Source organism: Mixophyes fleayi, chromosome 1, assembly GCF_038048845.1.
Source record: "Mixophyes fleayi isolate aMixFle1 chromosome 1, aMixFle1.hap1, whole genome shotgun sequence".
Lineage (NCBI taxonomy): Eukaryota > Metazoa > Chordata > Amphibia > Anura > Limnodynastidae > Mixophyes > Mixophyes fleayi.
In genome coordinates, this window is record NC_134402.1 from 307,118,562 (window position 1) to 307,142,480 (window position 23,919).

General features: G+C 38.9%; 1 protein-coding gene across 10 annotated transcripts in view; it reads left to right on the top strand.

The window, feature by feature from the left end:
- Positions 1 to 23,919, top strand: part of RNF212B (ring finger protein 212B) — a 167,754-nt gene that overhangs the window by 98,532 nt on the left and 45,303 nt on the right. For 7 of the 10 annotated variants that reach the window (XR_012692510.1, XR_012692512.1, XR_012692514.1 and 4 more), the window contains 4 exons: positions 515 to 572; positions 2,623 to 2,656; positions 16,039 to 16,154; positions 18,477 to 18,538. Coding sequence is in view for 2 of the 10 variants with exons in the window: in XM_075211185.1 (XP_075067286.1) it covers positions 515 to 572; positions 2,623 to 2,656 (92 nt within the window). In the remaining 8 variants the exon portion in view is untranslated. The remainder of the gene's footprint in view (positions 1 to 514; positions 573 to 2,622; positions 2,657 to 16,038; positions 16,155 to 18,476; positions 18,539 to 23,919) is intronic. The other 3 variants (XR_012692513.1, XM_075211185.1, XM_075211184.1) reach the window with 1 other exon arrangement.

Below are 23,919 nucleotides of genomic sequence, written 5' to 3' on the forward strand. Positions count from 1 at the left end.
ACATTTTGGTATAAAACGAGACTATGCATGCAGGATTCATAGATTCTTTTATAATCCCTGCATTACAGAATACACTAATGCATGCCCCCTACGCGTGACATTATCTTATTTTGCTAATATGTTTTCATTCTGTGATGTATGGGTCGAAAATTAGATTTGTTGAATTATTCATTATAGCTGATAATTTTAAATCTATTAAGAAAAATTGTTTAATATTACGCACATTAGCAATTTGATATAATTCTACATATCCTACTTATATCCTACTATGTTTAAGCACTAGAATATTTAACTATACCTGTTCAAGTACAAGGTAAACAGATTAATATACTGTTACAGAAATTGTTTCCCAAAATACAGTTATATAGGCTACATTCAAGTATTTCCAGTTCAGGACAATAGCTTGCCCCCTATTTTGGCCTTTTGAATTTGTTCTAGGTGTATAATGATTTTAAGCATGCAGCTGGACATTAAATTGTTTATTGTATTAAAATGCTAACTTTCTTATCTCTAGCAACCAACATCTGCAAACAGAACCCAGGACAGAACCACTCCCATTAGTTCCAGTCAAGGTAAGAATGTCATGAATGTTGATGTGGTACGAGCCTTAGAAAAATTAACCAAAGTGTTTTCAGAATGGATTAAATTTGGGTCACTTGTCAAACATAGTAGGGCACAAATGTTTTTTGTTTCATAAATTTGTGCCTGTGTTTACCGTGAACTGTTGACACATAATAATACCAACTCCAAAGAAGATAGCATCTTCTGTACTCCGATTTGACAACATAACATTTAAAACTTAAGGTGTCACTAAAATTGTAAAATGAGTTTTTGAAATCTGACTTCCTCAAATAATGTAAAAGCAAGCAAAAGTGTTTAACCAGCCATACAACAGTAAGTAATGAATGAAGTACATAATGGGCCTGATTCATCAAGGGTAGTATCTGCCGATTTTGAGCCTATCGTACACAATATCAAACTGTGCATGCCCAGAAATGGACTATACACCAGTAAGCGCAACCCTGTCCACTGCGTCTTCGTACGCAAAGGACACTTGCTACATAGCCTATGATTTAGAGAGGGAATGTGACGGGGCTTTTTTCATAGCCAATTTACAGTAAGGGCGTGCCAAGCTCAAGCGCACGCACCCATGTCCGAATCAAGCTCTGGCCATCTCAAAGTTATTTGTTTTTCTGCCGTATATCTTGCACCAGGGCTAGTCTAAGTCCTGATCAGTAGTGATGTTAGTATCGTATGCATGCTCTAACATGTGTCTGCAATTATGAGCAACTGTAAAAATTAAATAAACAAATACCACTTTTTTTTTAAAACTGTTTTATTATTAATGCCTTTATTACCAGGTGACATTATTTTTTCAATGTGTTCATATGCAAATTTATAATCCACATAGGTATTGAATGTATCCTGCAGTGCCTAGTAGAACACAACAGACCTAGACCCGAATTAATTAGTGCAAGTATCTTGAGATCCGTGCCTTGATGATTATGGGGAGTGCGCAAAGCCGAAATATGTGCGTTTAATAGTAAACGCGGATTGTTCTCAGAATGCGTGCCTTGATGAATCAGGCCCAATGTATTTTCTCTTAATCCCTGCCATTTAACAAAGCAAACATTTGAAACAAAAAATGTAGAACTCATACATTTTTTTGCTACTATTAAATTAAGATATAGGTAATTGGAGAAGAAGTAGTTTGTGTGAACATTACTTTGTTCCTGCTCCTCTAGTTAGCTGTAAGGAACTTTAAACACAAAGTATAAGGAAAAAACATAATTCTAGCCATCTTGGATAGACACAATTAGGCACTTTAAAGTAAATGTATACTCCTTGTAAGAGCTCACACACTCTAAAGTTGCCGTCTACCAACTAAAAAGGTGCTACTACACCCAAATTCATCAACAACTTCATAACATAGGGGCACAGGCACAAACCCACACAGAAAACAATGTAGGACAATATGAGAGTCTAAAGTTATAAAAATAAAGTGCACCACTGTCAAAAATACATATTACAAACTAGGGACATAAATGTCCTTTCAATTTCATATATTTACTTGTCCTTTGAAAGGCAGCGATAAGATCAACAGTCCACCAATGGAATGATCCTTTGACAATGATGTAAATAGTCTTCCAAAACAAAAAAATATAGTGCAAATATAGTGCATTACTTCATAGTATATATGAAATACACTTTTTTGTATTCTCTTTTTTATACAACTGGGAGAGACCTTCCATTTTCTAAATTAGAGGACTATTAACATCATTGTCATAGGATCATTCCATTGGTGGACTGTTGATCTTATCGTCTTATCGCTGCCTTGCAAAGAGGGACAAGTAAATATATGAATAAGTATAAAATATGCATTTTTACAGGGATGCACTTTTTTTATTTTTATAACCTCTGATATTCTCATATTGTCCAATACTGCTTTGTTTGTGAGTTTGTGTCTGTACAATTAAGCACATAGCAGGTGGTGTATTGCAAATATTTATACAAGAGCACAGTTTGTGAACCAACTCTTCACAATTAAATGACCATGAACATGTATTTTTATTCTCTAATTTAACACATGACAAATTGTAAAATTGTGGAATGTATTTCCAGGTTCTCCCATGTCTGGACACAGCATGTCCTACCGGTAAGTGACTACTTATGTAACATACCATATTAAGAGATCTCTTGTAGTATGGCCTCTGGCCTCAATATAAAAGATAAAGGAGATGGTTTTGAAGTTAAAAGCATTTTTACATCAATTACTTAATTATACCCAGTTGGCAAACAAGTGGTAAAAGTAGGCTTAGAATTATATCACATTACTCAGGTTGGCAGGAATGAATAGTTGGCGGTTAATGAAAAAGATTAATGTGAAAGCATGGAAGAGAGGTGCTGAGCTAGGGGGAGATGTGATTCATTTCAGTCTAGATTTACATCTCTGGGACCAATAAGCAAAAAATTGTTCGTAGCAATAACATACAGGGCATAATTTATAGTTGTTTGCATTTTGCGCTAAGAATTTATGCATAAACATTCTGATGCAAAAAAAGCATTCTTCTCGGTGTATGTTGAGTGGCATATATATCAAGATATTAAGTTATTATCTCCATGGCAGCCATAATGAATGGGTTAATTCCCTAGTCAGCTGAGTAAAGACAGTGTATTTTTTCTGTTTCAGTGGAGTAAGCAGTGTCTAAGTATAATGTAGTTGTTTGTTGTTTTTTCTCTACTGGGGGCTTAACTTCTCCATGTGGTTTCAAAGGGTTTCTGTAATGCACCTCTGGGAATGCAAGCAGTGGCAATGGTAGCTCACTTGTGGAGCTAGTTGCTTTAAAATGCCTGGCTTCTGGGCATTCTCAGTTACATGACATCACTGCCAGTTCAGAGGTCATAGACATGACATATCTCTTGGTTCAGAGGTCATAGGCCAGTATAAGAGTGCTTTCTACATTTTTTAGTTAGTCATTTAGTCATTCTTTTTCTCAGAACTCTTTTAGAACCTGTTGAAGGAAAGAGAAGCAGCCTGTGTTTGTAGCCTGTGTTTGTAGAGCATTTGACAAACCTTTTTCTGAGAATTGTGATGGGCCTTTCTGTGCTTACTGTATACCTCAGCCTAAAAGGCCCACTGCCCTGCCACCTGATTAGTATGCATAATTAATTTCCAGAATGATGAAGACAATGAAGGACACTTTTGTCGCAAAGAAGGACTTATATGGCATGCAAGATCTTAAGAGAGCCAGACCACAGACAAGTATGGATCTGGAGGATGTTACGCCTGGAGCATCTGCCTGGCAGTTAGAACTATGGGGACTGATCTACACCAGCGCCTTCCTCTCTCCAAGACTCCCATTTTGAAGATCATCAGCATAAAGGCAGAGTGTTCAAACTGCTCAGGTTATTAAGGATCTCATTAATAACGAATGGGAACAGCCAGCCAGACGTCAGCCTAATCAAATGAGACTTGATGATGTGCATTCTCTTTAGGATTATGAAGCTTAAAAGTGGTGTTTGATGTCAAAAAATTATGCTGCTGTAGCCAGTCTTTCAGCCTGGTTTATTATTTCATTAGAGGATGGAGGACCGTTGTAAAATGGAAAGCTGTTTCAAGAAATGTAATAGTTCCTTGGTTAGTGTCCTCTAGTCTTTCATGTCTGTGCCCTCGCTTTCCAGGGTACTCAGAATGTGGACTGATACAATGCATAAGAACATAGAAGAGAAAATTAACAGACAACATCTACTCAAAAGCATTGATGTCATGAGAAATGGCATTGACCTCCTATAAGTAGTTTCACTAGAAATGATTACCCTTTCTGACAGAAGTATGGCTTCATCTGAGTATACTAGGAGAGCTATCTGACTGCATCCTGAGGTGGCAGAGCCACAATCAAAGAACTGTTTGGCCGCACTTCCTTTTAAAAGTGGATTTCTCTTCAGGGATAAAATTGAGTCAAAAGATTACATATCATTTACCTCCAGACCAGAGAACAAGAGGTTTTCTTTTCTCTTTATCTCAACTGTACTTCAATAAAGGACAGAGCTATCATCCTGGAAAGCAGTATTATAGGATGTATGGTGTTAGTACTTCTAGACAACCTTTCTATCCTTTCAGGAATAAGGAACAGAGACCTGCTGGGCCAAAGCACTCTCAATGACTCCTTCACAGCTCAACCTCCAATGAGTAGTGTGGATGGCAGGATTTCAAATTATGCAGAAATTTAGACATTTAACACTCAAGAGTGTATGGAAATAGGGAAGTCCATTCTCCATGCAGTGAAGCAATCTTCAATTCAGCCTGCCTACATCTCCAAAGAACTTTCATCAAGGTGCTTAGTAGCTAGCATGACTGCTCTCTCTCAAGGAAAGAGAAGTCATTCTCTGGATCTAATAGACAAGGTGGCATATGAGGAACCTTCAGCTGGGGCACATTACTACAGAGCAAAAATTAGCTGCATGGAAACATTTTGGAGATGAGGATAGATTATCTCAGCACATGCCAGATCCATCTAGGAAAATGATCATTGCACAAAAAAGTTGTTCAAATTCGCACCTGGAAGTTCGGAATTCCCTCAATAAATATAACTGCAACAATTCGGCACACCAAAGCTGGTAGTCCATGTTTTTCAATAACTCAAGAAATGCTCAAAGAATAGCATTGAATTAGGACACATAGATCAGGTCTGCTACCCCAGGACCAGCTTTACATCCAAATCCGGACATGCTTTTTTTTTTTTTTTAACTTACTAACATAGAGATCGAGCTGTTGCAGTTGCCGGGCAAGGGAGTCTCTGACAAGGGTATTGAGGTAGTACGACTTCACGATAGAGAGCAAAAAAATATTTATTATAGGATTTGGAGGTTATTCATTTTATGGTGCAACACCAAATTGGAGGCTCCTACTTCTGCATTCTGCATATTCTCGATTCTCTTCACAATTGCTTTAGTAGGGTTCATGAATTTGTGCTTAGTATTTTTCTGGACCTGCAGTGAGGGATCTTATTTTTGCACTAAGGAGAAATCATCCTTGTATTAACACTTTTGTGGTACCTTGCTGTTACGATCTGCCCCTGCCTGCAGTACATCTACTCCTCTTTGGATGCTGCTTGATTGTTTCAGATCCTGCCTGCAAGGGGTTAAGTACTCAACATTTGTCCTGGATCCTGATCACCTATGTCTGGCATTTTAAAGACTGCCTTTTCCAACAGGCTGGCACCAGCCAAATTGTTTCTCTCTGAGAAACTCCTGTGATCTGGTCCTGATATGTCTCCTGGTATATGACATTTGCTTATCTCATTGTATTGCACCTTTTCCAGTGAAAGAAAAATCTAAAATTCACAAAGGAATTTTAATTAAACACTGACCACAAAACCATAATTACACACTTTAAACCTCAATTCCTTAATTATTTGGGAAGAGAGCTGCTTCTCCAATAATAAATTGCTGTGCAATAATTTAACTGCCAAAAACTTCTTCAAAGAGAAAAAATGAAGCACAAACAGGCTTCCTAAATTATATAACACACATCCAATTAATCGTGGAAAAAAATAAATATTTATTAAAATCCAACCTACAAAATTTAAATAAAATCAACCTAACTGCATAAAAAACATAAAAAGAACCTCATTGCCTTTAAATAATAAAATAAACGGGTTAATAGTTCCGGTGGTGCACACACCAGAGTATTAATATATACATTCATTAATATACATGTTTTTTTGTCATGAATATACAGTGTTCTCACCAGAAAATTTTGCCAATCGGGTGGAATTAAGAAGCACCCCGGTGGGGGCAGTTGTAATACATTGCAGTAATAATGAAAAATGTTGGAGGTTATTGCCCACACCTGCCACGACTGGTCAGACTGTTGGTCAGTGATGTTACACACACTGCTGGCTGTAGTGCTCACATAGTGCCTGTTTAATAGAATAAACAATGGTTTATTCTATTATAATAGGACTCTCTTGGGCGCCAAGAGCCGGATGGCAAGTTAAAAGAGCCGGGAGGAGCAGCCAAGAAAAAGGTGCTGTGGAGAACACTGGATATATCCTTTACAAAGGAAAAGTCACTCTGAACGCTAATTGCAAGTACAGTTATGGCCAAAAGTTTTGAGAATGACACAAGTATTGGTTTTCACAAAGTTTGCTGCTTCAGTGTTTTTAGACCATTTTGTCAGATGTTGCTATGCTATACTGAAGTAACATTACAAGCATTTCATAAGTGTCAAAGGCTTTTATTGACAATTACATTAAGTTTATGCAAAGAGTCAATATTTGTAGTGTTGTCTCTTCTTTTTGAAGAGCTCTGCAATTCGCCCTGGCATGCTGTAAATCAACTTCTGGGCCACATACTGACTGATGGCCGCCCATTCTTGCCTAATCAATGCTTGGAGTTTGTCACTATTTGTTGATTTTTGTTTGTTCACTCTCCTCTTGATGGTTGACCACAAGTTCTCAATGGGATTAAGGTCTGGGGAGTTTCCTGGCCATGGACCCAAAAGTTTGATGTTTTGATCCCTGAGCCACTTAGTTATCTCTTTTGCCTTATGGGAAGGTGCTAACCACTAAGCCAGCACGATGGCGTAGTGGTTAGCACTTCTGCCTCACAGCACTGGGGTCATGAGTTCAATTCCCGACCATGGCCTTATCTGTGTGGAGTTTGTATGTTCTCCCCGTGTTTGCGTGGGTTTCCTCCGGGTGCTCCGGTTTCCTCCCACACTCCAAAAACATACTGGTAGGTTAATTGGCTGCTAACAAATTGACCCTAGTCTGTCTGTCTGTCTCTGTCTGTGTGTGTGTGTGTGTGTGTGTGTGTGTGTTAGGGAATGTAGACTGTAAGCCCTAATTGAGCAGGGACTGATGTGAGGGAGTTCTCTGTACAGCGCTGCGGAATTAGAGGCGCTATATAAATAAGTGGTGATGATGATGATGATCATGCTGGAAAAGGCATTGTTCATCACCAAACTGTTCTTGGATGGTTGGGAGAAGTTGCTCTTGGAGGATGTTTTGGTACCATTCTTTATTCATGGCTGTGAGTGAGCCCACTCCCTTGGCTGAGATGCAACCCCACACATGAATGGTCTCAGGATGCTTTACTGTTGGCATGACACAGGACTAATGGACTGGTAGCGCTCACCTTTCCTTTTCTGGAGAAGCATTTTTCCAGATGCCCCAAATAATATTGGTTTTAGGATGCTTTACTGCTGGCATGACACGGGACAGATGGTAGCGCTCACCTTTCCTTCTCCGGACAAGCGTTTTTCCAGATGCCCCAAACAATCTGAAATGGGATTCATCAGAGAAAATGACTTTACCCCAGTCCGCAGAAGTCCAATCCCTGTACCTTTTGCAGAATATCAGTCTGTCCCTGATGTTTTTAATGGACAGAAGTTGTTGGCCTTCTTGACACCAGGCCATTCTCCAAAAGTCTTCGCCTCACTGTGCATGCAGATGCACTCACACCTGCCTGCTGCCATTCTTGAGCAAGCTCTGCACTGGTGGTGCCCAGATCCTGCAGCTGAATCAACTTTAGGAGACGGTCCTGGAGCTTGCTAGACGTTCTTGGGTGCCGTGAAGCCTTCTTCACAACTTTTGCACCTCTCTCCTTGAAGTTCTCGATGAACCGATAAATCGTTGATTTAGGTGAATCTTTACTAGCAGCAATATCCTTGCCTGTGAAGCCTTTTTTGTGCAAAGCAATGATGACTGTGCGTGTTTTCTTGCAGATAACCATGGTTAACAAAGGAAGAACAATGATTTCAAGCACCACCATCCTTTTAAAGCTTCCAGTCTGTTATTCTAACTCAATCAGCATGACAGAGTGATCTCCAGCCTTGTCCTCGTCAACACTCTCACCTGTGTTAACAAGAGAATCACTGACCTGATTGTCAGCTGGTCCTTTTGTGGCAGGGCTGAAATATAATGGAAATGTTGTTTTTGTGATAAAGTTCATTGTCATGGCAAAGAGAGACTTTGACATTAATTGCAATTTATCTGATCACTTCTCATTACATTCTAGAGTATATGCAAATTGGCATCATAAAAACTAAGGCAGCAGACTTTGTGAAAAATATTTGTGTAATTCTCAAAACTTTTAGCCATGACTGTATTTCTCTGTTAGATTATTAGGAAGTGAATAACATCACTCTTATAGATAGTATCATTCAAATCGCTGCTTTTGGGACTCATTAAGATCAAAGTTTCACTTAGTATACAGCATATAGTACAGTATATTCACATGCCCAACGTGCTTCATAATGCAGTCTCTCCCCAGCAGCATATAAAACACAGCTCCCCATCTGTTACCTTTTCACGACTCAATGTATTTGCCGTGTATGTTTAGCAGCTTCTGGACCTGGTGCTCTCTCTTGACAACTTCAGTAAGGACATCCGTGACCATATACCAAAATAAAACTTCCAGCCAAATAAAACTTTCATCTTACTTCTTCTTAGCATAGTTAAACTGCAATTTCATCAGAGATGTGGAAATGACAGCTGAACTTCCTTTTAACTTAGAGCTGACCAATCATGGTCTTCTCTATCGTAAATAACAGGAGATGCAATCATCATCATCATTGTCGTGAACATAGAGAGCTTGCAGTTATTTATAAGGCATAATTCATAACTGCAGTGTAAATAGGTTGTATCAAATGAATCCATTGATAAGTTAGTATAACAGTTAAAGACGCAGAGTCTGATGTAATTGTGTTTGATGGCTTTGCACACACCAGTGTGAACAGAAAGAAGTGTCACCTGGGGGCAGTTCAAAGGACTCCCGGGGTGAGATCTAGACTATTTGTGACACTTGAATAGACTTTTGGGTACCGCTCAGCATGTGGTCTGGCTCAATGTGCTGACATAGCCTATATGTAATACTGTATAGACAAAGAGAATTCAGTTTTAAAATATGCCACTTAAAATCAATAAAAGTAGTGATCAACCACATATTCCTCAATAGCATGATGAAGGGCAGCTCATATGTTATGTCATAGGGGATTTTTCATAGGGGATTTATTAATGGTAAAATTGGATCGATGTAACACTGTCCAGGAAAAATATATGACATAGTAGAACTGGTTAGGAAATCAGGCAACATGTAAATTTGGTTTGAAAAAGTGTCCCAGGACACAACCCCCGATTAGCATCTGTGAAGACCGTCCCATTTCATGTTGCTTAAAAACCTGTGTGTGGAAAGGAGAATTTGTCAGCTTCTTGGGGAATCAATCTAATTGAAGGACTGTCCATCTTTCCTGCCTGCCCCAGGCACACAGATTATTATTTGTAAGTAATGCTCTGTACTTTCATCCCATTTGTTTTATAACTGTTTGCAATTTTTTATTTGTATGTCAAATCTTTATTCATTATTTTTGTTATCTGTATGCCCTGTACCTTTTGTATATTAAATCTAAAATTTAATAAGTTGCGTCCTTGATACTCTAAAGAATCCATAGCCTTTTTAGAAGAGATCGCTCGACCAGGTTAACCCTTGGAATGCCAGTGTGTGATTTGTTGATACATTTGATTAACAAGCTGTGTGTGCTTGTATGTACATTTGTGTAACAGTCTGGAGGTGTGAAGAGTTAACCCCCTGTGTGCTGGTGTGAGTCTTGCTAGTTTGTGGAACTAGAAGCCTGTGTGCCAGTGTGGGATAGTATATTGGGGTCCTATTGACCGTACCTAATAGGTGGTGGCTGTACCTTGAAGTGTCTGGGGGTGTGAGAGCGCTGTGTTTGGGGGCGATTCCGTAGGTCTAGAACCTGTGTGATAGGTGAGAGAGACTGCGGGCTGAAATCGTGTATGACCTCATACAGCGAACACCCCAAAGTCACGGCAGCTGGGAGCGTGTTCGTGACAATCATCATCACCATTTATTCATATAGCGCCACTAATTCCACAGCGCTGTACAGAGAACTCACTCACATCAGTCCCTGCCCCATTGGAGCTTACAGTCTGAATTTCCTAACATACACACAGACAGACAGAGAAAGAGAGACTAGGGTCAATTTTGATAGCAGCCAATTGTGATGCTACTAGTATGTTTTTGGAGTGTGGGAGGAAACCGGGGCACCCAGAGGAAACCCACAAAAACACAGGGAGAACATACAAACTCCACACAGATAAGGCCATGGTCAGGAATTGAACTCGTGACCCGAGTGCTGTGAGGCAGAAGTGCTAACCAGTTAGCCAACCATGCTGCCCAATCAATTTATTCTTATTAGTGTGATACCAAATATAACACAGCAAAAATACTCCATATATCATAAAACAATAAAATGTTTTGAATGGAGGTATTATGAATAAATATTGCAATTTTTATATTCCAATAACTAAATAAAATCACTTCAGATTATAGGTTTCATTTATTCAAACCAATTTATATTTTCTCCTAACTCAAAAAGTAACAATATTTTTTCCTCAATGGGGAGCGAAGGTTGTCGCTTCGAATTCCCGTTGGGGATAAATGTATTTATTTATTTTGAAAAAATCTTCACTTAGGAAACTAATAGGTTGCTATGAATTTCAGTATCATGCAGATGATACCTAAATGTATTCTTCCTCTCTCACACCATCTGTGCTGGCCTGATTTACTGAATGTCTTTCTGCCACTTCATCTTGTCCCCTGGCAACCTCAAACTCAGTGCTTTCAAAACTGGGCTAATAATATTACCACTTGTCAACAGAGCTGCCTACTTGATATCACTATATTCCTATTTTGGTTGACTGAATTTGCTCAAATCCAATGTAATATACATCTACTAACATACAAAGCCATTAACACAACTCCACCAACATACATCGCTGCCCTTGCCTCAACATATCTTCCGAATTGACCACCCTACTCTGCCCAAGATGTACACCACTCATCCACGCTCACTGTTTGCTCCCATTCCTGGTTATAGGCGTTTTTCTCTCTATAACACACTTTTGGGCCCTTGAATGTAAAAGGCTGGATGACTGTAAATGTGAACTGTGTAAGTGTTCCTCACCTTTAACTCTTGAAAGTGCTTCCACCTGCACCTTCTCCAGGCTTTCTTTCTGGAATTTGAACATTGGGGGTCGAATCAGGAGATCCCCTGCCCTATATCAGACCAATATTATAAACACCTTTTGGCATTATATTTATTTAATATAGGCTGGTTAAACTAATAAATAAAAAGACAAAATTATTTTGGCGCAAAATTATGCTAGTGAACAGGAGGACCAATGCACTGGGTCTGCGTCCCCGTAATCACAAAATAGAGTAACAAACAAGTTGCAATGGATCCTCAAGTCACTTGGTGACTTGTGGTTGAACTAATAAAATATTAGAAAAGACAGAGAATTATATGTGTTTGTATTAAAGATTACATATACAATACAGTAACCCGTTGAATGTCCATATTTTCATCATCATCATCACCATTTATTTATATAGCGCCACTAATTCTCCAGCACTGTACATCAGTCCCTCCCCCATTGGAGCTTACAGTCTAAATTTCCTAACATACACACTCAGACAGACACAGAGAGACTAGGGTCAATTTGATAGCAGCCAATTAACCTACTAGTATGTTTTTGGAGTGTGGGAGGAAACCCATGCAAACGTGGGGAGAACATACAAACTCCACACAGATAAGGCCATGGTCGGGAATTGAACTCATGACCCCAGTGCTGTGAGGCAGAAGTGCTAACCACTTAGCCAACCGTGCTGCCCGATTTTCTTCCTTTAACCTATTGTCCTGGACAAATAAATAAACTTTGTAATACGAATATTCCCCTAATTGTTACTAAGTATTAATACTCTACTTGAGAGAAAGATTAGGGTACTAGTTTCACATAACGTGTTGGTGATTTTATGAGGTACCTTCAAAGATACTTAATATGCAATAACACTAACTTATTATTATTAGTAGCTGAAATGATCACCAATCACTCTCTTTTATGTATGCCATCATCATCTTCTTATATTAAAGATTTAATATAAACTATTAGTTATCACTTACTAAGTAATATACAACATGTACGAAAGATGTTGAAGGGTACCCAGGATTGTTCCCCATAAGTTAATTGAACAAAATAGCTTACTGTATCCCTCAAAACATGTTGGTAGTTGTTTAGTGTCAGGTGGCATTTGCGTAGTCACAGTGTTACCGCCGGGTTATGTCTGTGGAATTCAATCCCTTGTTCAACACTTTCCCCTAACACTAAACCTTTAAGCATTCCCTGAAAACTCACCTCTTTAGGCAAGCTTATCACATTCCTGAGCCATCTTTTTAAACACCCAAGGTTATTCTACCTGATTACCACCGCTCTACACAGCTTTCTCAAACTTACATTTATTCTAATTCCATACTCAAACCTCAGAACCCAAAACCAACATTGTTGTGTGACCACATAGCCCAACTTTGCACTTTTTCCCCATTGCTATGTGGCTGGAGCAAAATGCAATAAGTGATACTTAACTTCATGTATGAAACTGCTATTTTCCTAAGCTTGCGAGCAGGGCCCTCTTACCTTCTCTGTCTACATGTTAATATATAGCCTTCTTTTGATACTGTGTTTGGTCCAAATTATAAAGCACTGTGAAGTATGCTGGCATTGTGTAGGAGGGACTAGAGTATGAGCTCACGACGAGTCTGGACTGTATTCTACTACTTTGAACGTCCGAGGACTGTGATAGTGTGAACAAGTTGAGACTAACTGCACAGGGATTCCTGATCTTTGTGTGAAGAACAATCACTGGGGGTCTACAGGCCACCTTTTTGGCACCGCAACCTGTAGGCACATGCCTTGTGTGCCTATTAATAAATCCAACTCTGGATGCAGCACATTCTTTTCTGCTCTGCAACTTTTACAACCATTAATAGATTCATACCTGAAAGATCCAACTTATGGTCCATATGTGCAGACATTTTGGTCATTCATTGCAGATTTTTGTGTGCTACTCAAACATAAATAAGGCCTGATTTAGAGTAGAACATATAGATGCTCTGTTTGCGAAGATGTTTGTATGTTTAGTTATACACCTCTTAAGATACATGCAGCCTTAAATATTGCAAATAGACAGAAGTGGAGCAAAGATGCTGTAATCATCAAAATTAGTTTGCAAAAAGAAACAAAACTCCAAGAGCTTTGATCCTTTTTGTTACAATCATATTTTACATCAACACTCATTGTTTTATCCTTTTTTTCTTCCCAAATTACTGCTTGTTTAACCACAGTTTAATTACTACATAACTTTGAATGTCATACTTTTTAATTGTTAGACTTTTATGGTTTACAGGCACATAATTGTGCACAATGGCAGAAACTTGTTGAAATTGGTGTAAACATTGTGAATAACACAACAGTTTAGATGGGGTTAGACTGTAGACTTCTTGCATAACTTAAAAAAAATATTTAGCAATTCTGGTGCTTAGTCAGAAATATATCTGTGGCTGTCTTGCTAATTATAGGGCAGGCTCAGACATGCCAATAAACCAAAGTAAAAAAAAAAAAAGTATCTCTGCAAAAGAGGAGCTGTCCATAAAAAACAGAACACAAAGCAAATATGCAGTGTCACCTCTCTCATTTTCTATACATTTGCTCTGTCAGGTAGTTCTTTAGGGCCACTAGGTCCTGTTTCTCATATGTTTGTTCTTAATATCCTTTATGAAATATGCTTATCACCTACCTTGTAAAATACTATGTGTTCTAACTTACCTATTTATTTATTTTTGTGTGTGGGGGGCTGGGTGAAAGTGCTCCAACACATTGCAGCAGCATTTTAATAATCGGCAATTTTCCCATCACTGAAAAGGATTAGAATTTTTGAGTAATGTTTGTCATATATGTAAGATGACTGTCCAGCTCTACAGAATCTGTGGTGCCTTATAAATAAAAAATGATGATGAGGTTAAGATTATAAAATCTTTCATCTTAGTTTCCTGGTGTCTTAAGAGACAAGAGGCTTTTTTAAATTAACAGTTTCTGCTTAACCAAGATAATCCAGAATTTGGTCAACCTTAGCATTATAGTTTAAATAGCCCTCATTTTGAACCCACATCATGCTTTAACCCTAAACTTTGCCCAAATTGTAAAACGATATTGCTTCTGAAAATATAATAAACCACCAGACATAATTTGCAATAGTTAAATTGTAATAAAAATCTTGGCATCGCGCATTGGGTCATGATGAAGTGAATCGCGTCATCAAGGTCACCATTCACTTCTAGGAGAATGGGGAGATACGGTAGGGATGCAGTCTGGAGTCTTCCAGCATTTTTTAGAAGAGCTTTAGTAGAAGTTACATAAAAACTGTGCCCATATTAAACTTTTAATTACAAAATTGGGTGCCTACTAATGAAATCTTTTAATTAAAATGGCCCTGCAAACACTGATGACTTTTATATTTACAGTGATAAACACAGTGCCAGACAAAAAGCTTGCAAAAAACCTAAATTTATCTACTGTACTTTTACCATATTTGCAGCCTTATCTGAAAAGCCAGGTTGTGTGTGTCTCAGATCCTGCTTTTGATTTATATGCTATTTTGCGATGTCACAGGCTGGCCTAATTGCAATGTTTGTAGCGATGCAAAATTTGGGATCTTGGGAGGAGCTGGGCGGATTGGGGGCATTACATACCAAGTGCGGTCTAGGAGCATGAATACACACTTATACATCCAATACTGAGAATTTGTTTTTCTAGACCATACTTGCCAACCTTTGGCAAGTGAATTCCGGGAGATCCCGGGCAGGGGTTGTAGTTGGAGGGAGGGGGCGGGGCACGGTGAATCGCGTCATTTTGTCCCCACCCCGTCAACAAAACCTCATTTTGTCGTGGGACAGGGCCAAAACTACCAGATTCACCGCGAATCGCGTCATTTTGTCAGGTAAATTCCGGTATGCGGGATACTTGCCTGCTCTCTCGGGAGTCCGGGAGATGTACCCGTATTTCAGGAGTCTCCCGGACATTCCGGGAGAGTTGGCAAGTATGTTCTAGACAAGTATTTATATTTACTTTTATGTAAATGAGATTACGGGTTGGAAAAGATGGGGGGGATGGGAACACAAAAGAGCTCCACAATAGGAGTTTTACAGGAACTTAAGAATATTTCCAATGAAATGCATTTTTCACCTTGGAGACACTTTTGCACATAGCAGGCCGGACTTTTTCACTGTTTCTGTGATGTGTATCTATTCAGACCCGCAATCCTCAAGAATAGAACAGACGCAATTTGATGCGCAGTCCCAAGAGACTGGAGGTTATACATATAGATCAGTAACAGATAGGCGCATTTGCCTGAATAGTAAAGCTGTACACTTTCATAAATGACCTATTTTGTCTTTGCCGTGAACAAATTGATGTATTGCTCAGGGACAAGTTAAAAAAATAAATTAAATAATAAATCTTTTGATAGGTGGAACATTGATAGATACAAAGTCATACCATTATCATTTAACACTGTACTTATGTTGCTGTAACATTGACCATTTTTAGATACTGTTTTGCTATAGTGAAATGAAGATTCCTGAGCTGCACCACTTACGGTATCATTATTTTCTTTTCACAGTCTGCCTTCACAACCAACATCCAATCTGAATTTTCTTTACCCTAGTGAGATGTATAATGTCTCTGGGAGCCAGATACAAACTTGTACTGATAGCAACGCTTTTAGAACAAACTCAGGTAAACAAAAATACAGCTGTCTATATATGCATACTGTGACCACGTTTGAGTACTGCCCCCATAAAAGGTGGATGCACTTACTTTCACTGAATTTCAGTTACAAAAAAACAAACAAATGTAATATGAACATTCCACTTCATAGACTGGCATACTTCCATTTTATGATTTCACCCTTAATTCATGTATTTATTTTTACTCCTAAAATACTGTTATATAGAGCATTATCAGGGGGATTCAATTCCACGTGATGAGCCACCAGACATAACCGCAATGTCCGGCTGTGCTCATTATCAATTACTACAGTACTCAAACATCACAGGTTTTTCTGTGCACCTCTATATGGTGCAAGGAAAAGTCTGTGATGTTACATTGCTGCGCAGTGCCATGCCAGCTGTTCCACAATCGAGTTCCCCCTCTGTCTTAAAATAACCAAGAGCATGAGGGAAAATGTAGACTGTCTGTAGTACATTTATCACACCTTGTTTAAATGTTTTTATTACATAAATATATGTGCATAAATAAATAAACTTGCCAATTTAAAATGTGCCTGACTGGTACAAAAACAGTTCCAGGAAAAGTATAGGGCGACTCTTTTTACTGGCACCTCCTTGCACACTCTCTGTCCCTTGATCTTATTTAAATATCCTGTCTTGCAAAACAGAATGTAGTTTTTCCATGAATGTGCAAGTCAGGACACATGAGTATTTAGTCTTAACGCAGAATAATTGATTGTCTGATCCGATCGTTTTATTAAAATTGTAAAGAGAGTTTATCGCATAGAAGCAGGCTCCACTGACAAAAAGCAAAGCGCATGTTCACACCAACAGTCAGTTGCTACTGTGCTTTCAGCCGAGTATTAGGTCAATCAAATGATAAATGACTGTTTTGACCGATATTGTATTAGTGTGTACACTCCAGCGATGATCGTTCCAAAGCACAGATCATCATTTGATTTGATTGTTCAGCAGAACTATAAATCTCCTTCAGCTATGGAATGACGTCCTTCTAATCCTGCAGTGTGTATGCACGCACCATCAGGATCTCCATAGAGTTTTCAGAGTCATGGGGGTATATTTACTAAACTGCGGATTTTAAAAAAGTGGAGATGTTGCCTATAGCAACCAATCAGATTCTAGTTATCATTTGTTTAGTACAGTCTACAAAATGACAGCTAGAATCTGATTGGTTGCTATAGGCAACATTTCCACTTTTTCAAACTTTCAAATTTACCCCATGATCTTTCAGCCGACAGTTATGACAGATGAAGAGCTCAGATCTGAGAGTAAATCTTGTAAAACTTGTATACTGTGTGCACATTAATCGGCATGCTGATTGGGACTTTTATTTTCAGTTGTTGGTACATTTGTTGTATATAACTTATTGGCCTGAAAAGTCTGTAGTGTATACCCAGCCTTAGAAAGATCTTGTCCTTTTATGGTCACGTAAATTTCTCTATCAGCCATGTTAGGTGCTGAATCTCAGGAGAAACTTGTATTAGTATTATGTAAACAAGTGCATAGACTATACATACACAGATAGCTTATGCAAAGGTACTATAACTGTCTTAACATTACTACGTCTATGACACACTAGATAGACTTATATAACCAATTATTATCGTTGAGGAACCTTGTGAATATCAATCAAATCTATATAAAATATTTATAACTATAACACTAGAACATTCCAATTCTCTGAGCTACTACCTTTAAAAGATGTAAACTTTTGCACCATCTGTAGACTCTGCCATCTTGAAATGCAGATCCATGCACTTCCTCTATAAAAGGGGGCAAAATATAATAATATAATTTATATAGCGCTTACATACAATACAGCACTTAACAGAGAATGTTCCCTGCCCCAGTGGAGCTTACAATCTATATTCCCTATCACACAGACACACACAAGGGATAATTTATTCAGAAGCCAATTAAGCTATCAGCATGTCCGTGGAGTGTGGGAGGAACCCCCAAAACACTACACAGCTATGGTCCTGTTTGGAATGGAACCCATGACCCCAGTGCTGTAAGGCAGCAGTGCTACCCACTACTCAGCCCAGGGGATCATTTGTCACATGTTAGTAAATGACCTTTCTATGCATTGTAAAATACCCATGGGACAAATCAAGCTAAGGATATTGGCAGAAATAACACAAATAAGCCAAAAGAAGTTTGTTGCCAAAAGGGAAAACATATTAGAAATTTTGAAGTAACATATTTAATAGGGGCTTGTGATGATAACGCAAGTGTTCAACCATGTGGAAATAAAGTATTTTGGAACTGTAGCAAACATTGTGACATATATTATTTTATTTTTTTTAAGCTATTAGAAGGGAATCCTGCATGACCCCAAGTACTAACATTGACCGTCTCAGAGCAATCCAGGTGTGTATGTTCTACAGCAATTTTTGGCATGGAATTTGGTGCAGGAGTGCATTCATGTCACACTTACAAACATGGTGTTTCTGAGCAAGGACTTCAGTAAGACTTGACTTATAAGTCTTGACAAAACATACAAATATCATGATGTTTACACTCGCTGTGCTGTTTGTCATTGTGATGTGATTCATGGTGTACTGGCAACTAAAGAACTAATATGGGTAAGTGCAGCCCCAAAACTAAATGGTCTCCGGTTATGCAGTTTAGTTACACAATAAGAAGACATAGGTTGGAAATGTCTGTTAAATTCATTTTTAGCTGGTATTACTTTATCCCTGAAGCAAAAAATATGCCATACAGTATATTTGTACAAATGAGAGGGTAACAATAAAGAAATCAATTGCAAGCGTATCAAATATAAATATGTTCATGTCTAAATGAGGTTATTCAGTACAGGTGGGGATTAAGGTGTCACCTGTCAACATATAAATCCAGTTTCATGCACATAAATCACCACCATTATCCTTTTAGCTAGGCCACATCACTAACAGCGGTATGCAGCTGACAGGGAAACTTTGCAAAAGGGGGTGGGCTACTCAGTGGCTGACTATTTACAGTACAATTACTGTGCAGCAGCATATCTGATCCAGGGCCTGATTATCCGATAGTCTGGTAGCCTGGGGCGCAATGGTTATCTGTTGGGGGGGGGGGGGGTGCAAAATTGTGTCAGGGAAAAGTATAAACGGAGATTATTTTTAAAATATAAGAGAATAGTTGTTCTTCAGAATAAAAATGTAGTAAGGTGGACAAAATCAAGGGGCTCGAAAAACAGATTTAGGCAAAATAACGAAAGGCTAGTGAGTTTGAAATATACAAAGATATCTTACTAGTGAATTTTGTATCTTTGGAATTAACCACAATTATTCATTATCCTGGACGATTACGTATCTGTAAGTCTGCAAAGGATATTATTGATAACAGATCACCCTCTGTTTTTCTTTTTCAAATTCCTAAATAATATCACACAAAATGACTTTATGGTCAACATATGAAAAACAAACAAAACACAGTTGTTTTTGAGGGGAAGATACTTTTTCTGTTCTTACGTTTCATTTGAAGTAATGAAAGAAAGGAACGCACTTTCATCAATATGTACTATTTCAATTTCCAAATGGCCACAAGTTCACCATTATGTATCCTTATGGATCTGTGGATAGGAGGATTTTTATACAGCCAGATATGCTCAAACCTTATTGGATGTGCAATGGTCAATGACCCCTATGGCACCTTGAAGAGAACTGAAAATTAAGGCTATAATATTTCTGTTTATCAGAATTAGTACCTTATGTTAACGATTAAGTCTGGATCTATCCTCATGTCTTAAATGAAAACATAATTAACAAAGTCTCATTGTGTTATGCTTTCATAGTTTATAGCAGTGGTTCCCAAACTTTTGCCGTTCGCGGCACCCTTAGAGTCTCCAAATTTTTTCAAGGCACCCCTCCAAAATAATTACTGAACAGTCCTGTTTTAGAGGTAGTTGGGTCAAAAAGTTGTAATAAGTATTTAGGTCACGACAGAAATACTTATTTAGTTGTATGCAAAAATGCCCCTCTGCATCCAGGCACACTGCCCCCTCTGCATCCAGGCACACTGCCCCCTCTGCAACCAGGCACACTGCCCCCTCTGCAACCAGAGCACACTGCCCTCTCTCACGTTGCCCCCTCTGTCACACTGGCCCACTCCTCTGCCCTCTGTCACGCTGACCCCCTCCTCTGCCCTCTGTCACGCTGGCCCCTCCTCTGCCATCTCTCACGCTGTCCCCCTCCTCTGCCCTCTCTCCCCCTCCTCTGTCGTCCTCCTCTGCCATCTGTCCCCCTCCTCTGCCCTCTGTCCCCCTCCTCTGCTCTCTGCCCCCCTCCTCTGCCCTCTGTCCCCCTCCTCCTCTGCCATCTGTCCTCCTCCTCTGCTCTCTGTCCCCCTCTGTCCTCCTGGTCTGCCCTCTGTCCCCCTCCTCCTCTGCCATCTGTCCTCCTGGTCTGCCCTCTGTCCCCCTCCTCCTCTGCCATCTGTCCTCCTGGTCTGCCCTCTGTCCCCCTTCTCCTCTGCCCTCTGTCCTCCTTCTTTGCCATCTGTCCTCCTTCTCTGCCCTCGGTCTGCCCTCTGTCCCCCTCCTCCTCTGCCCTCTGTCCTCCCTCTTTGCCATCTGTCCTCCTCCTCCTCTGCCCCGCGCCAGGCAAAAAAAAGAAAGAAAACAGAAACTTACCAATCCGTGCAGCGCTGGGACCCAGCAGCCTCCTTTCTCCCGCAGCTGTCACTGAATGACGTCAGTGACAGCTGCGGGAGAGAGGAGGCTGCTGGGTCCCGGCGCCGCGCGGATTGGTAAGTTTCTGTATTCTTTATTTTTTTTTGGGCTGGCCCGCGGCACCCCAGTGACAGCACCGCGGCACCCCTGGGAGCGGCGCACACTTTGGGAACCGCCGGTTTATAGTATAACGCAGAGGTTGAATTGGAAATTTAGAAGTAGCAGTATGGAAATTTAGAGGCGGCGATATGGAAAATGTAATGGAAATGTAAGTCAATGGAATGTTTGATAGTTTCACTATAAAGGCAGCCGGAGAGGTGGCGGTATAGCATACCACCCTATACGCCCCCACTTCCACCACTGTTATCATGCGTATTGCAGATGAAATGAAACCAACCCAACTCTTTCATAGATTGTCATTGTGTTGTCTTCTCAAGTTTCAAAGACGTTATCTATCCCAGTATTGGCAATTTCCCTAACTGGTATCAGAGTTGATTTCATCATCATCATATATGTATGTTTGTGTGTAAAATAATTATAGAGATAATTAATATACAGTATTGTCTTATACATCAAATATTATTTATTCTCTTTAATAAAGTGATATATTGAACATTACTAATTAATATAATTATAACATAAAAAGTAAATAATACACATTCAATAAATAGAAATGTAAGGACGGAACAGAGATAATAATTGAAATATGTAATAAGGAAATCTAATGAGTTGGAATCTGCTGCATAATTAGGAGCATCAAGTCCCCAAAAGCAGCGTGCCTGGTATTGAATAGAAATATAACGACATTTATTATAAGGAATAGCCGTCACAATTAATTTGCCTTTTCTCATAAACCATTTAAATGTGAAGGAGGTTGTTATTTCTAATAGTGGCCAGTGCTCAAGGAGTATTCCAAAGGGTTAATTCATCCTACTTGACATAAGAAATATTACAATCCGTTCCAACCAATGTGTGATGCTTCGTCTCCATCCTGTGGTTGCTGTTCTAATATTCTCTTTTCGTTCATGGACTTTTCAAAGCTCTCATGACACCTGCAGTTCAGCCTTAAATATCCCAGTGGGGAGAACACTCTCAACTCATCAACTGATTTGTTGGTTTCAATATGTATTCTGATGTAACCATTCTTAATGGCAAAAGAATATAAATGAAAAATAACTAAACAGTTGAAAACTAACATAAAACAATAAGCCAATTCCCTATATAAAATCAGAAAAAAATAATACAAATAGAAACCTATATCCTGAATTGAAACATTATAAGTAAGCAGCACTTCAAATATATTCTCAGCATAAAATCCCAACATAATGAAGTAAACTGATACACCGATGCAAGTAATCAAGTACAAACCTTAGGCAACACACTATAAGTTTCAAAAAAATAATTAAAATATACCACCCAAAATTTAATAATAAATCCCAAAATGTCATGCCCCTTTTCCTTCTACACAGTCCCTTTTTTAATACACATATATGAATCTATGTGGATAAATCGTGTTACTAGTTTCCTAAATACTATACTGCAACTAAAATGCTGATTTGAAACACTCTAACAAAGCAGCACTTCAACTATATCAAGAACATGAAATTATTATTCACTTTTATTATTATTTTTGTATAATCTGTTTTTATTGAAGTTTAACATCATATACAAGTATATGCAATAACATTAGCTCAAAATTCCAATACTTCAAACTTTACATTGCACTTCAGCAGTGGCATTTTCATCCACGGTGAGGTACATTTGCTTAATTTTGCTCAAAGGAGAAAATACAATAAAATAAGGTGGAATAATTGTGAGAAAAGGTGGGTAAGGAGGTAGAAGGAAAGAGGGGGGAGGGTGGGTATGGGGGGGAGAGGGGGTATGTGATAGCTTCATACATTCCACTGAGCGAACAACACTTTATTTTTAAATTCAATCCATTCCAACCACAGTATGTAAAATGCTGTATTTTTATCCTCTGCCGCATAGATTATTTTATCCATTACCATATAGAAATTCTTTTATGGTAGGGACCAGCGGTGACCTCCAGTGTACCAGTATCACCGCCTTTGCAGCGCCATTAAGATACTTTACCAAGGACTTTTTATATTTGTAGACTGGCATATTAGTGTCATTAAGTAGCCAGAACCTTGGGCAATTTGGTAGTTCAGTTCCCACAATCGTTTTGGAGATGAGAATAACCGTATCCCAAAAGGGTCTGATTACCGGGCTGTTATGAGCGTTTTGTCGCTATCCAATAACGATTGTCGAATCTCGATTTGTGTTTCCAATGCACAAATATTTATTCTCAAAAAGTAGCAGAATAATTCAAGCAAAATAATAATAAGTACAGCCGTTACTTATCGCAGGCGCTCTGGATCCAGTGTACAGTCATTCAGGTCTGAAGTCTGTGGTCAAGGTGACTGAACACTACATAAGAGCTACTGCTTATATGCAAACAGATACAGTGAATCAATGCAGGTGGTATAGCTTGCTTCTATTGGTCTAGGCATCAGGAGGGTCCAGGGGGTTACACATCATAGGCTGATTCAATCTAAGGAATCCAAAGGTGGGGGTCTCTCCAGGGGATGAGCTCTGTTCTTCCCGCCACACTCCAATTACAATCAGTCCATTTGCATTTGACAGTTAATATCATATTAAAGGTTCATTCCCTAACATCAATAACTAGAGTATGCAATGTGCGATCTCTTCGCCGAATGCACCGAACAGCTGCTGATGTAAAGGGGATTAATATGATATTAGACATGACACATTTCTTTTAACCTGAACCATGTGTATCACTAATATGCATATAACTTATAATATTACACATAAACACTACTATATTTCGACATAAATAACTATGTGTTGCAACTACCATTAATGTGTACTATTTTACAAATGTGTGTGTTGGTGCGAATGTATGTAAAAGCGTAAATACTGTTGTTGCCACGTGTTGCAGCTGCGTACGCCCTTCCACGCCGTAGTGTGCCATACGCATCTTTTCAGACAAAGACAACTAAGTTTGCTCAATTTTAATTGAAATGACTTTATCCAATTTACTGACTTCAGCAGTTCCACA